The 13,826-nt window shown below is 36.4% G+C and overlaps 3 protein-coding genes across 6 annotated transcripts; 1 reads left to right on the top strand and 2 right to left on the bottom strand.

Moving 5' to 3' along the window:
- Nucleotides 1-129: 129 nt before the first annotated feature.
- On the bottom strand, nt 130-3,454 carry LOC111304533 (uncharacterized). Its single transcript, XM_022901141.2, has 3 exons — nt 2,178-3,454; nt 1,319-1,580; nt 130-782 (listed from the first exon to the last, which is right to left on the bottom strand). The coding sequence occupies exons 1-3, from the start codon at nt 3,305-3,307 to the stop codon at nt 600-602; spliced, it is 1,575 nt and encodes a 524-aa protein (XP_022756876.1). The 5' UTR covers nt 3,308-3,454; the 3' UTR covers nt 130-599.
- Nucleotides 3,455-6,491: 3,037 nt separating this feature from the next.
- Nucleotides 6,492-10,252, bottom strand: LOC111304536 (putative casein kinase II subunit beta-4). 3 transcript variants are annotated; one of them, XM_022901145.2, is made up of 5 exons: nt 9,578-10,252; nt 8,681-8,899; nt 8,025-8,134; nt 7,773-7,938; nt 6,492-6,906 (listed from the first exon to the last, which is right to left on the bottom strand). In XM_022901145.2, the coding sequence occupies exons 1-5, from the start codon at nt 9,822-9,824 to the stop codon at nt 6,776-6,778; spliced, it is 873 nt and encodes a 290-aa protein (XP_022756880.1). In that variant the 5' UTR covers nt 9,825-10,252; the 3' UTR covers nt 6,492-6,775. The 3 variants fall into 3 exon arrangements, with proteins under 3 accessions (XP_022756880.1, XP_089607276.1, XP_089607277.1); XM_089751150.1 differs by lacking the exon at nt 7,773-7,938 and having other exon boundaries at nt 6,492-6,930; XM_089751151.1 differs by lacking the exon at nt 7,773-7,938 and having other exon boundaries at nt 6,720-6,906.
- Nucleotides 10,253-10,626: 374 nt separating this feature from the next.
- Nucleotides 10,627-13,288, top strand: LOC111304537 (cytochrome P450 714C2-like). Of its 2 annotated transcripts, none has more exons than XM_089751149.1 (5): nt 10,627-11,491; nt 11,574-11,839; nt 11,933-12,174; nt 12,253-12,613; nt 12,717-13,288. In XM_089751149.1, the coding sequence occupies exons 2-5, from the start codon at nt 11,606-11,608 to the stop codon at nt 13,140-13,142; spliced, it is 1,263 nt and encodes a 420-aa protein (XP_089607275.1). In that variant the 5' UTR covers nt 10,627-11,491; nt 11,574-11,605; the 3' UTR covers nt 13,143-13,288. The 2 variants fall into 2 exon arrangements, with proteins under 2 accessions (XP_089607275.1, XP_022756881.2); XM_022901146.2 differs by having other exon boundaries at nt 10,627-11,008; nt 11,613-11,839.
- The last annotated feature ends 538 nt before the right edge of the window (nt 13,289-13,826 follow it).

Consider the following 13,826-nt stretch of genomic DNA (forward strand, 5'->3'; position numbering starts at 1 on the left):
AATCATATACCACCGGTACGTTGCAAATTTACTGGTAAAAAAGTGAAGCAATTGAAACTTGACTGTTACCAGCTGCCAAAGCAATTTAACTTGACATTCAAACGCTAACCAACTCCTATGAAACTAGTATAAAAAAATAACTCAAGACATGCGTGATTTCTTCATTGCAAAAACCAATCAAAGTTGATATACAACATAGACTGGATGAGGTTTCACCTGCCCACCAGCACTTTGTATTACATCTAAAGCTCATCTTTACAAAACTGTACCAAGATAGGAAAGCTAAAATTAATTTCAAATTAATTAGAAAATGGGTGCCATCACCATCATCAAATCTCCCTCTTTCTCCACCCCTCTTCTATGCCGGGAATTTCTTCCCAGCATGTAAACTTGCATTTTATGTTAAAAGGATTGAATATTCTCTCAGCCGTCCTCCATTTCAGGCATCGAATATGCAGGCAGGTTAAATAACAGCCTCTTGATGAAAGAACGAGGACTGTAAAAAGATGACACTATGTTTAATATTTGAAAAGAAAGTCACATAAGCCATCATCCTCCTGCCACTTTCTCATGTATTTTCAAAGGATTATGAGCCGTTGTCAGAAGTCCACAATGGGAATAGGAATGTTGTCATTGTTATTGTGATGCATTTGCTTTTGGACTGCTTTAACTGCTATTACTCTTGCTGCATTGGCTGCTCTATTAGCTGCAGCTACTGCTTTTTTCACTCTCTCATCTACCTTGGCCACATCATAAGCTTTCTCTGCTGCCCTTCGAGCCTCCTGCTCAACACAAAAAATTCAGACATGATCAGTTTTCACACTGTTACATTCTTTGTGACGTGATAGAAAAGATGAAGACTGCAAATATGGCGAACTGAGTTGCATAGCAGAGCACAATTCTGTCATGAGCCTTAACCAAAAAAGAAACCATAAAAATTTTGCACTGTCAAGTCTGAAGAATATTAGGCCTCTCTTCTATACATTTTGTATGATATGTTTGTGATACTTGGTATCCCTCTCATGACTTTTGAATTGCTAAAAGAGGCCCATTAATATGTAATTCTAGATTTACACCCTGATATTTCACGTTAGAGAAATGCATTTTAAATACAAATCACAAGGGTCAGCAACCAGGCCAAACAATTATTTTTCCTGCCATGCCAAATTAAATACCTGGGAGTGCAAGACGGGACCATCCAAATTTATGATGGGTAAAGTAGAAAAATTATTACCTACGCTACCAAATACCTCTTCAGTCTTCATTGACATTTAAAAAGGAGCACTAGTAAAAGTTAAAAGTAGAAAACTCTAAGTACCTGCACCGCATTTAGTACTTTAGAATGATAAACAGCTACAGGAGATACAGGATATGTAATGTTCTGTGTGCTTGGGACATCAAGAATTCCATTTTGCCAATGACCTGATTGTGTTTCTCCATTTCTAAACGTATACATTCCAAGTCCTTCTCGTCTACCCTCATGCCAAGCACCCTCATACCGTTGGCCATTTGCAAATTGATAGACACCAAATCCATGCATCTTGTCTGCAAAATATTCCCCAGCATATGTATCTCCATTCCTAAATATGAAAATCAAAAGATTCACGTCCAGAATGAGTTGGTCAAATATAAAACTATGCTCATGAAGTGGATAACTAGTAATTTCTTTTGAATAAGACGGCAATCCTCACATTGCAAAGCTTCATTTAAACATAAATCTAAACTTTCCCTACATTGCTTGAGTTTCATTTAAAGACACCTATCTACAATTCAAGCTAATCATGTAAAAAAACAGGGTGAAAAGTGAACAAGGTTCTCAATCAGATCCTACAATATAGGGTGATAATGCAACAAAATCATCGGCTATGGGTTCTGACAAGTAATAACCATACTTGCATTTATTTTTAAACACCGAGCAATCAGTGGGAACACCAATTTCTAATCCTTACCCCTTATGCTACTTCTTAACAAATAATAGTAAAATAAAGCCATGAAGCAAAAATAATTCATCCAAAACCAACAACAAAACTCAAAATAAGAAACGGAGAACCTTGGGAAAATAAGAATGAGATCTCAAAACCAATAACAGTATTATCTACTGACAGTTAAAGCAGCAATCAGAAACTCAAATATTATTCATAGCATAAACAAACCAAGAAAACCAATCTTGATATTACCTAAAATGATAATGTCCAAGTCCATGCTTGACTCCCCATTTGAATTCCCCAACATATCGACTTCCATCCTCACAGGTATGAATTCCACAGCCATGACCCTGCCCATTAGACCACTCCCCTGCATAAACATCCCCAGTATAGAACCTATAAACCCCAAATCCATGCCTAAGACCCTGCCTATACTGGCCACGATACCGGCTTCCTCTTGCCCAAGTTTCCACCCCATAGCCATCATACTTCCCATCCACCCAATCCCCCTCGTATCGTCCACTCATATAATAGTAATAAACGCCGCTCCCTGAACACTTCCCTTTATGAAATTCCCCTTCATAAACGTCTCCGTTGCTATAAACTTGAACCCAACAGCCCGAATTCGTTCTATTTTCCGATTTCGGCCAAGACCCAATTGACCAAAACACAGGTAAATGCGACCTTGACAGTGAAGATGATGACTTGAGATTAATTGGAAACGAACGGGCTAAGAACAAGCGAATAGAAGGGAGGCGAGGGACGGCGAGATTAAGGGAAAAAAGAAGGGCAGCAGAGAAAGCAAAAGCGGAGAGGAAATCGAGCAAAAAGGAGTGGCTTGGATGTGAAACTAAGAAGTAGAAAAAAGGGAGAGATAAAAGGAGGATTAAACGCAGGTGAACTCGGAGACGACGCAGGTGCTTGAAACGGCGGAGAATTCGATAAACGGAGGATTTAGCAGCAACGGAAAAGGAAAACAAGGAAGTGGTGTTTTGGGAATTGAAATGAGGGGGAGTGGTAAAACGGTACAAAGTTGGGGATTTGGTCAGAGAACGCGTTTGGGTCAAAAGGGGTCTCTTGTAAGGCGTCGGAGAAGAAGAAGACGGAGGAGTATGCGCAACTGCGTCATTTTCAGGAGGGTTCTGGGTAATTATCTGAGGGAAAACAGAAAGCGGCGTCGTCCTCGTAGCAGTTGTGGTCGTTACCGCCGCTGCCGTTGTATCAGATTGCTGTTGTAAACGATGATGGTAATTAAAATGTTGTTGGTGATGATGAAGTGGCAGATGTTGATGATGAAGAACAGTGGACGGTTTGGGATTAAAATCGGAAGAGACGCCGCTACTTTCTTTTCCGATCTGAACTTCCGATTTCTTCTGATGCATTACATACGTGAAAATCAATTGCTCCAAACTCACCCTTTCTCTTTTTGCTTTGAATCGAACGGAAATTTCTCAATTCTCCTTTTTTTTTTTCCCTTCCTTTTTCTTTTGTGTATAGGAGTGATTTTCTCTTTTTCAATAGCTTTTATTGGGGAAAATGTTTTTCATTGTGTATAATATATAAATGCTGAGACGGGAGAGACGAGAATTTCTAGTTGTGAAAGAAGAAATCATTTTAAACAGCCGTGCTTGCGTGGAATTTTTTAATTTCTAATTTAGATTTATTTTTTTGGTCTTTAAATTCATTTGATTAAAATAAACATTAAAAATATGATTTTATTCGAATTCATCTTTTAAAAATATCAATATGATTTAATTATTTTTAAATTCATAATTTTAAAAATCTACCGTATAAACTAAAACTCCTAAACTATTAATTTTAAATCAATTTACTTTTTTTTTTATTATTGCCCTTTGAATTTGAATCTTTTACACAAACTGCCACTCTATTTTCAAGTTTTTTCTTATTAGTAATTTTATATAGGGTGCAAACCGCCTTTGAATTATTGAATTCTTAAATTATTATTCTATTTATTTATTTATTGTTTTGCTCATATTGACTAAATCAGAAAAAAAAAAAAATGAATTAAAAAACAAGACTACTTCGTGTTTAACGATTGATTTTATTTCTTTTAAATATTAGTAATATTGTATGTTAAACGAAGATAATTTATTTGGCTGGACGGATGGATGGAGATGAGTGGGCTGGCTTCTTTGATTGATATTATTGCTTCTTCTTCCAATCCCATTTGGCGGATGCCTCACTTCACTTACGGACTCCTTCAATGTTCAAACTGCCAATAAGATGCATCCGCGTGGCATCGCATGATTCGGTACCTTTGGCCGCTTGACAAAGATCGAAATATCAGCGCCATTTCTCCACGTTTAATTTACCTTCACGCCACTCCAATTTCCCTTCTTTTTTTATTTTTTTTAAATTAGAAAAAGGGCCTTTGACGTAATAAAAAAAATAAAAAAATATTTTATTATTCATATATAAAATAATTGCATTTTTATTTCATTTTTTAATAAGAAAATACCAAAAAACAGAAAAATTCAAGGCCCTTAAAAAAATCAAGTAAATACCCCCAAAAATTTGCTGTTAGGCCTCAATAACTATTCCAATTAGGGAGTTACTGCTTAGACCTTCAATTGAGCCACTCAGTTAAAAAAACACTACTTTTATTTATAGTATAGATGATTGAATAAATAAAATAAAAAAACTTATATTATATTATCATTTACCTTTTCAAATAATTTTTTTTATTTTGCAATTTTTATTAAATTTTTTAGACATGCTCTTTTCCTTTTTTTTCGGATGTCGCACTTGTAGGATATATGAATATATAAGCAACTTAATATCTCGATAAATTTTCCATACTCTTTGGCCCAAAAAAAAAAAAAAGATAAATTTATGAAAATTAAAACTGCTTTTTAATTAAAAATTTAATGACATTAAATAAATGAATGATGCCAAAAGTTGGAACACTTAAAAGGAAGAAGACCCATTCTTTCGTTATTATCAATTCTCTTAAGGAAATGTCATTATTATCACATTAAATTTTGGATGGTTTGAAGCAGTCAAAAAGTCTGATTTCTCAAAAGTGAGGTCCAAGGAACTTCGAAAATATAAAAATAAATAAATAAAGGATACTTCGTTAGGACTCCTTTGATTTTGGCATGCCTGCAACTAATGTAATAGCTCTTTTCTTTCTCCGAGGCTATTATGTAAATGAAAATAGTTCATTTTTACATGGTTATCAAAAAGGTCATCCCACAGCCTTTAAGGAAAAAAATATGAAAAATCTTTGCTGAATTCGAAATAAGTTTACAGGGAAAAGGATATGAAATAATGGTATAACTAGGGCAAACATAGATGATTTGTAGGACGAGGTACCCACTTGGAGAGATGTGATGTAAAAGTATGTGTCCTGTTCCTTTCTTCTAGTTATTATTTGATGAAAATGTTGGATAATTTTGTCCAAAGATTATGTTATGATAACAACTACACCGAAAATGCTGTCTCTCTCACTGGTTACTCATGTCAATCTACACGCTGCTGCTTCTGCATGCTTTGCCTAAAGTTGATTTACTTAGCTACTTTGACTTGAGAGGCAGAAGGAAACTTTTTATCTCTTAAGGCTAACCCCACTTTTTTTTTTAATCTACAAACTAGCAATGACACGATGAAGGGCAGAAGAAATCCTTCTCCTAAATGGCAACTTTGACTACGAATCAATATTTTCTCAAGAGGAGATCATATCTAGTTTATATATGGTTTTTCCTTCGTTTATGCTTTCTTGTGAACGGAAATCCATGAATGGGTGAAAGAAAAGGAAAAAAAAAAACAGAGCAGACTTTACATCCAACTAAACCATATATTTTTTTATTATAAATCGTGAATGATTTCAAACCAAAATTCGAGCACGTTGCATCCAAATTATAATGTCCTGACACACATATGATTCTGATATTGTACTTATATCTTTTTGTGTGTGTCCCACGCTATCATAGCCCCTTTTGATTTTGATTTTGATTTTACGGGCTGTTGCCATATTTGCTGAAGATGGTGACTTACGCCGCATTGCAGGGACAACATGACATGTTAGATTCTGGCTCTCTCTCTCTCTCTTATTTTGGATAGGGATGGGGGGATGGGGATTAAGTTTGGGTTCGACAGAACTTACCAGAAAGCAGAAAGCAACGCCGAAGTTCAGCAAAGATCGATTGTCCACACGGTTAAGAAACCAAACACATTACTAGGATACAGTCAGTAAGCAACGACAGAAAAGAGTTGAAACTTGAAATATTGCCATGTCAGTAATTCCAAGGGTGCCATTATCATCACTGCAAAAGAATAAATGCCAGAATACAGAACTAGATAAAAGAAAAAAGACACAAACTCGCAAAAGTATTACCCTTTCTAATTTCGTTCTTTACCCAGATTCAGTGTTGCTTAGACAAGAAAACACGCGGATTTCATAATTTTACATCCATGGATGAGTACAGACTGAAGAAAAGATGGCTAGGATTGTATCGATAGAGCTATCGTTGGAGAATGGAATGGTGATGTGTACACAGGTCAATAAACGAGGGACGAAAATCAGCTAACTACAACAAAAAGCACTTCAAACAATCCTCAACTCACGATAAAAAATATATATATGCTTACAAATACAAACGTTATGTTAAATTCATGAATAAATTCTAGATATTTCGTGCTCCACTAACAGGCCATATTTCGTTGGCATATCAATCTTAAAAATCCGTCCTCTTTTGGGAACTCCACTTCACATTGCATGGAATGGGGCATCCACTGCATTGAAAGAAGCACCCGGCTAAGCGAATATCGCCACCCTTGGACAATTGGAGATCTCAACACAACTTACAGCTTGCAACTCTTGTATCACATCAGCGCTTGTGGATCTTGAAGCCAAAAACTCTTGGGGTGTAGTTTTGCGTTGGCTTTTGTGGCTTTAGGTGCCCATATGTCATCAGAAATAGATGTGGAAATGTTGTTCCAAAATAAGCTCCATCAATATCTTGTTAAAGTCAAGAAAGTAAAGCTGTAAAAAAAGTAATACAACCATGATCCGGTAACAGGAAATAGGAAGAACTAAAAAGTCATAAAAATGTTTGATCACCTATCCAGGACACAAAATAAGACACCTCATACATGCCCAAAGACATCGTGAATGGGCATTTGGGAACAAAAATTAACTTCTCCCCATAAATTGAAGGCAGGAAGATATGAGATTATCGAGCATGAGCACTCTAGCACCTGCTAACTTCATAATGTTGTTCATCACAAAATTTTTTTAAAAGTTTAAGATTCTACAAAATCCTACTGATAGCATAATCTTTGGGATGGAAGGGGGGAATATATTCACAATGCATAGACAAATGAAAAGTATAGGTTGTCTCCCACTAAAGTAGGTGCAAAGATGACCCACCAAACCCAGCATCATGTATAAGGGGAAGAATGTGATAGAAAAAGACAGACTGATTGAGGAAAGAATGTAAGGAAATATATACATCCAAATAACGCCAATTCTCATTGTCATGATAAAATTAGCAAAAAGAACACATTAAGCTCCCAGGATAATATCAAGGTGAGGTCATATATGATCTAAGAAATCCTATTATCTGTTCAAAGAATAAGTAATTTCATATGCCATCATATGCAAGGACAAGGGGGGTAGTCCAGAATACAAGTATGATTCATTTCATGCATCTTACCAAAGAAACAAATTGTTTAATCTCAGTAGGAAGTGTGTCAGATGTCACAAGCATAATATAGTAGAGAAACCAAACTATACGCATTTTAGCTCTCAAAACAAGTAAAATTAGTAATTCTCCAAAATTAAAGAAAAACACAGTAAAATCTTAGATGAAATAGAGAGGATACTGCCTTGATACTTGGATCGGGGATAATAAATATCTTCACATTTAGGACAGTAGATTTTCACAGTACTTGAACGAGGAATATCTGACTGACCAACAGGAAGACAAGGTTGTCCACAGCAGTAAACTCTTGGGCATCTCCCAAAGTCATAGTTTTTGTATTTCTCCAACTTAATTAGAAGTTGTAAGTCAACACAATATGACAAAGTCAACAAATTATAAAAAGAAAAAAAGGGATAAATGACAGCAATTTTACCATAGCAGACATTCCCTTGCTAGTTAATATGTAACGGACATGCATAAGACCATACAACATCTCTGCTGCCGATTCAACCAATTCATTCTGTTCTTCGGTGAACATATCACCTATAAAACCCAAAAGATATCAACTTAATAGCAAGAACGAATGTGCATTGATGGCTGTTGAGTTGATAGATAAGAATGTAAGAGCCATACTTTAAAATAGTACAAAAAAAATTGGTATTTAAAGCACACAGATATGATGCAAAGCAACATTAAAAACAAGAAAGAAGTGGGTAAATGTAGATAGCAACATTATGACTGCAGACCATATCGTCAGAAATGCTATGAAACACCAGCTTTAAAACAATTGCAACAACATAATTCCTCAATTCACTAAGAGCAACATTTCTGATGTTAACTGTCTCCAGCAATTCAAAAATTCAAAAGTAAAATAAAAAAGCTTTTCAAAAACTAAGCATTTGAAACCCTACCACATACTAAACAAGTTCCAATCACTAGAAGAGGAAGGCGCATAACCAATTTAGTAACAGCATATAATCAGATTAACATCCAGTGAGTTATAGAGTCAGTCAAGAGCCATCTTATGTGGGGGTTCATATAAATCAACCAAAATTTATATACAGCAATTCAAGTCAATGAAGTGCTTACCATGAGAAGATTCGACGTCCAATATTAAATCAAGCGCATAGTCATAATATGGAACTTGACTGCTCAACCCACAAAGATTAAAGTCATCTTGGATGTATTCATCATCAACTTCACAGAAAAACTCATTGCCTCGCAAATTGCAAAACCACGAGATCCAAGATGTGTCATCTCCGTCAGAACCACTCACATCTGATTCTTCACTGTCTGTTTCAGATTCCTCTGCAATCAATGACAGTATTACCAGGTAATTGAGAAGAACCTCAAATTTAATTACTTCGTGATTGATGATCTGAATAGTTTCTGTTGTGTTTCTTAGATAAAAACATGACAAGAAGGGTAACAAAAGCTAGGAATTATAACTAGCTAAAACATGCTAATACTAAGATCTATCATTTAAGTTAAAAACCCAATGCTAGCTTACAAGGACATGGCCGAAAACTAGAAATTTATGGTATCAAATAAAGAAACAAATGCATCAAATTTCTAAAATTTACTTCGACAAATCAGACAATGCATCGAATTTCCAAACTTTCAAATATGGAGACACAAGTACATTTAAAAAAAAAAAAACTACCATCATCCTATTTTCAGTAAGCCAAATCCCAAGAATTTGGCTTTAACAGTGCACTTTGTAAAGCGAAAAGATTAAGTACAAAATTCTGCAAATAACCGTATTTAATACTGTAATTAGTAGTTAAACACTTTTCACATACAAATACACAAACACATCAGCTCAGTTCGGACAAAAACTCTTCAAAATCCAGATCCTACCAAATCAAATTAACTTGAAAACAAGTCAATGCACTCGAAGCAAACACAAGATTCGCCACAAATTAATCGAGGAAAAAAAATAAAAACAGAAAATCAAAGAAAGAAAGTGATTGGCAAGTAACTAACCATCAGAACATTTGGCTTTGGAGAGAGCTGCAGAGCGCGAATCGCGATGATCAAGCTGGGATTTACCAGTGGAAGTTGAAGGAACGGAGGATCTTTCTTTGTCTTTGCTGTTCAAGCCTCTCGAAGTGGAAGGGGACAACTTCTCTAGTTGCTTGTCCAGCGCCTCGTTTATGCGCTTCCGATCTAACGGTCCTCCCACTAGCTCCGATTTCGATGATCCTCCTCCTCGATCTCTATGACTATACATATCTTTTCCTTTTCACCACCCAATTTCGAAAAGCTCCGAACTTTTTCAATATTAATGGAAGGACAAAAAATTTAAGATTTTTGGAGATGTATGGCGTTGTGTGAGAGAGTAATAGCGCGAAGAAACCTTAGATTTGAGAAATTTGGGGTTTTGCAGGGTGGAAGGATTAAACGGCGGCGTTTTATTGGAGAATTGAAAAGGAGATCTATATTGAAGGAAGTGGATTTCGGAACAGAGAGGAAAAGGGGGGTAGGGGTTGAAGAGGGATAGAGAGAGACGGTGAAAACTAGGGTTTTCGGAATAAGAAAGAGAGGATACTCGAGCTCCTCAAAGTGCTGTCTGTCTTTCTTGTTTTCTTGCACTCGGTGGTGGCTTGGTGCTTCTCTTCATTTCCCTTTTTTTTTTTTCCATTTGTCAATTCGTTTCTTGTCAGATATTTTTTTTATCGGCCTTTAAAAAAAATATTTCTTGGATTCCAATGGGCAGTGACCTAAGCCCATACTGAGGCCCATGGAAAATCGAGCTTTAGTGCTTTACCTAAATTAAATAAATAAATAAATTATACGTATTAATATATGACATAATTTTTTTACTACTATATCTTTTTGGAAAAAAAAAAAAAAGAAATTTAACTAGTCACATGGAGATTCAATCCAATGTATTAACAAATGAAGAGCTTTGCAAGTAGTAATTAATTAAAGCCTTAAAGGGTCATTTTCAAGCCTCGCAAAATATTAACAGTGATTTTGTCGTTGCTGATCAAGCAGGTAGTATATATAATAGTAGAGTAGTTTTATCAATTGTGATAGGTGGATTACTAGGAATGAAAGAATACTAAGAAACAGGGGAAGAGAAAAAGAAGGAGTAAAAGGAAATGGAAGGAAAGCTAGATCTGATGGTTAAGTTGATTTTATCAATTGTGTTGGGTGCATTTGTGGGGTTGCTTTTTCATCTTTGCAATGGTGTGTTTGTGAAGCCAAAAAAGCTGAGATTGAAGCTTCAAAACCAAGGAATCAAAGGTCCATACCCTTCTTTTTTATATGGGAACATCCATGAAATGAGAAGGATCCAACTTCAAGCACTGTCTGCTGCAAACTCCACCCAGAAAGATCAAAAAGCTGCTATTGCTCATGACTGGTTTCCTACTCTCTTTCCCTACTTAGACAAGTGGAGAAATGAATATGGTAGGTGCTCTCTTATCAATCTGCTTTTGGATCCAACCATCAATAATCCCCATTTCTTCCCTTTGCGATGAAAGAACTTGGGGTTTTGTAGTCATCTAGAGCTTTGTTATGAAAAAATTTATGAGTTTGGGAATGTAAGATATGATTTTTCTGGCAATTTTGATCTTTTTGTTTGCTTAATGCTTAGCAGCTATTCTGGAATTGTAGGTTCAAGACTTATAACCTCTTACAATAGCTTTTAGATTCTCATTTGCCCATAATCTCTGTTCTCCATGGTTTTCTTTCTCTCTTTATTAGTTGAGAAATGTACTTTCCAAGGACTAACAAACAAAATCATCCGTAGTCATTTGTCGGTACTAGCCTGCGGAATCTTTGTATTTTAATATGTTTCCCCCTTTGTCTCTCCCTTTTTGGCTAATAATAACAAGCATGCTTCTACCAACACTTGTGCTTCTTCAACTAAGTGGCACGGCTTAGTTTCAGGTATGACAAACGAAAAGACCCCTAGTTTCGACCTCTTCCTCCCTCAATCTCTTTTTTATTTTTAATTTTGTTTCGTTTATAGATTACAGTCGGCTGCCTTCACCAAGATTTCTGATGGCAGGGTCTGTGTTCTTGTATTCAACCGGAAACATACAGCTACTCTGCACAACAGATATGGAAATGGTGAAGGAAATAGGCCTACACAAGTCTTTAAGCTTAGGGAAGCCGTCCTATCTAACTAAGGATCGGGGGCCTCTTCTGGGAGAAGGTATTCTATCCTCAAGTGGCCCCATTTGGGCTTACCAACGAAAAATCATTGCTCCAGAACTTTTTCCTGACAGGGTTAAGGTAACCCCCACACTTCCAAGCAGCTATGTTCTGTCGACATTTCATTTTAGGAGCATGTCTTTAATTATTCTGTACATATAAATGCGTTTAAAGGGAATGGTGAACCTAATGGTGGATGCTATGACTTCATTGCTAAAATCTTGGGAGAGTAGAGTTGAGGACGAAGGAGGCATTTTGGAAATTATAGTTGATGGGGATTTGAGAAGCTTGTCTGCAGATATAATTTCAAGAGTTTGTTTCGGCAGCAATTTCTCCAAAGGGGAAGAAATATTTTCAAAGCTAAAAGCTCTCCAAATGGCCATGTCTAAGGCAAACGTTGGGATTCCTGGTATGAGGTATGTTTTCACCTAAAACATTCATGAAATATCTAATTCATATACGTATGTGAACTTTGCTGTTACAAAATGTTGAAGGTACTTGCCAAGCAAAGCCAACAGAGAGATATGGAAACTAGAGAAAGAGATTGACGCTATGATATTGAATGTGGTAAAACAACGCATTGAGGAACCTATACATGATAAGGATCTTTTACAAGTGATACTCGATGGTGCTAAAACTAGTGAAGATTACAAGGGACCATCTAAGAAGAGGTTCATAGTTGATAATTGCAAGAATATGTACTTTGCTGGTTATGAAACCACTGCTACTACAGCTTCTTGGACCTTGATGTTGTTAGCTGCACATCCAGTTTGGCAGGCTCGTGTTCGTGCTGAGGTGCTAGAAACTTGTCAAGGCAGCCTTCCAGATGCCGATATGCTTAGAAACATGAGGAAGGTATGTTAATATATCAACAAGCTTTACATGAATGTATGCATTGAGAACAAATTGTATTCTGATTATGATTATATTTTTTCCATTTTGTTATTCATATTGGCAGCTCACAATGGTAATTCAAGAGACATTAAGACTATACCCACCTGCAACTTTTGTGATAAGACAAGCGCTGGATGACATTGATTTCAAAGGCATCATGATTCCAAAAGACATGAACATCCAAATCCCTATCCCAACTTTACAACAATCCCTTGAACTGTGGGGTCCTGATGCGCACGAGTTTAATCCAGAAAGATTTGCTAATGGGATAGTTGAGGCTTGCAAGGTTCCGCAGGCTTATATGCCGTTTGGTGTTGGGTCTCGAATATGCGCAGGACAACACTTTGCAATGGCAGAACTGAAGGTGGCTCTATCTCTACTTTTATCGAGGTTTAGCTTCTCTCTGTCACCAGCATACCGTCACTCCCCTGCATTTAGGCTGGTTATACAGCCTGAACATGGAATTTGTCTCCATGTAAAGAGAGTTTAAGGGTGTAGGGTTGAACAGTGACCAGTGAAGTTCCTTCAATTTCTTTAATTATAATAAAAGGTACCTCTTCTCTATAAACTTCAATGCATTAATGTATGATGAATCCATAATATTTAGATGTAAATAGTGTTTAATTACGTGGCAAATCATATATAAATGTGTGTGGTGTTATGGTAGTTATACTTTTGACTAAGAATTGAAGAAGTCACGGCAATTTGTTTTGCTTAAAGAAAAAACTTTGAACTTCTGAATGGCATAAACCTGATGTGTATATATAAAGGAGAGGCGAAGAAGAAAAAAGGGCAAACAAATGCAAGCAGAGCCAAGTGTAATGGCAAAGATCATTTCATCGGTAGCATTTAACAGCCTAGTTGTGTTGGCCAAGCACTCTTAAAGTCTCTGATTTTGAAACTGAAAAGGCTAAGGGAAAAGCTGCAGGAGCAAGGGATCAAAGGACCATCTCCTTCGATTTTCTTGGGAAACATCCTTGATATCAAGAGGATTGAATCCCGAGCAAGATCTTGGGAATAGCAACCTGACGTGCACCTTGATCATGCTTGGCCTTTAAAGGTCTACCCTTACATGGAGCAGCGGCGAAATGAATATTTATATGGCATTCACCCCAAACTTTAATTATCTCTAAGCTCGTCGTTGGTAAATTAACGGGTTTAGCAATAAAAACTG

Source organism: Durio zibethinus, chromosome 21 (genome assembly GCF_047325235.1).
Source record: "Durio zibethinus cultivar Kanyao isolate XHJ-2024 chromosome 21, ASM4732523v1, whole genome shotgun sequence".
NCBI lineage: Eukaryota > Viridiplantae > Streptophyta > Magnoliopsida > Malvales > Malvaceae > Durio > Durio zibethinus.

Coding starts and splice junctions, on each gene's coding strand:
- LOC111304533 (XM_022901141.2), bottom strand. CDS start 3,307: ATGCATCAGAAGAAATCGGAAGTTCAGATCGGAAAAGAAAGTAGCGGC. Junction 1,581..2,177: donor CTTGGACATTATCATTTTAG/GTAATATCAAGA, acceptor TTTCATATTTAG/GAATGGAGATACATATGCTG. Junction 783..1,318: donor AAGTACTAAATGCGGTGCAG/GTACTTAGAGTT, acceptor TGTGTTGAGCAG/GAGGCTCGAAGGGCAGCAGA.
- LOC111304536 (XM_022901145.2), bottom strand. CDS start 9,824: ATGTATAGTCATAGAGATCGAGGAGGAGGATCATCGAAATCGGAGCTA. Junction 8,900..9,577: donor CAAAGCCAAATGTTCTGATG/GTTAGTTACTTG, acceptor CATTGATTGCAG/AGGAATCTGAAACAGACAGT. Junction 6,907..7,772: donor CCGATCCAAGTATCAAGGCA/GTATCCTCTCTA, acceptor GACTTTAACAAG/ATATTGATGGAGCTTATTTT.
- LOC111304537 (XM_022901146.2), top strand. CDS start 10,699: ATGGAAGGAAAGCTAGATCTGATGGTTAAGTTGATTTTATCAATTGTG. Junction 11,840..11,932: donor TTTTTCCTGACAGGGTTAAG/GTAACCCCCACA, acceptor ATGCGTTTAAAG/GGAATGGTGAACCTAATGGT. Junction 12,175..12,252: donor GTTGGGATTCCTGGTATGAG/GTATGTTTTCAC, acceptor AAAATGTTGAAG/GTACTTGCCAAGCAAAGCCA.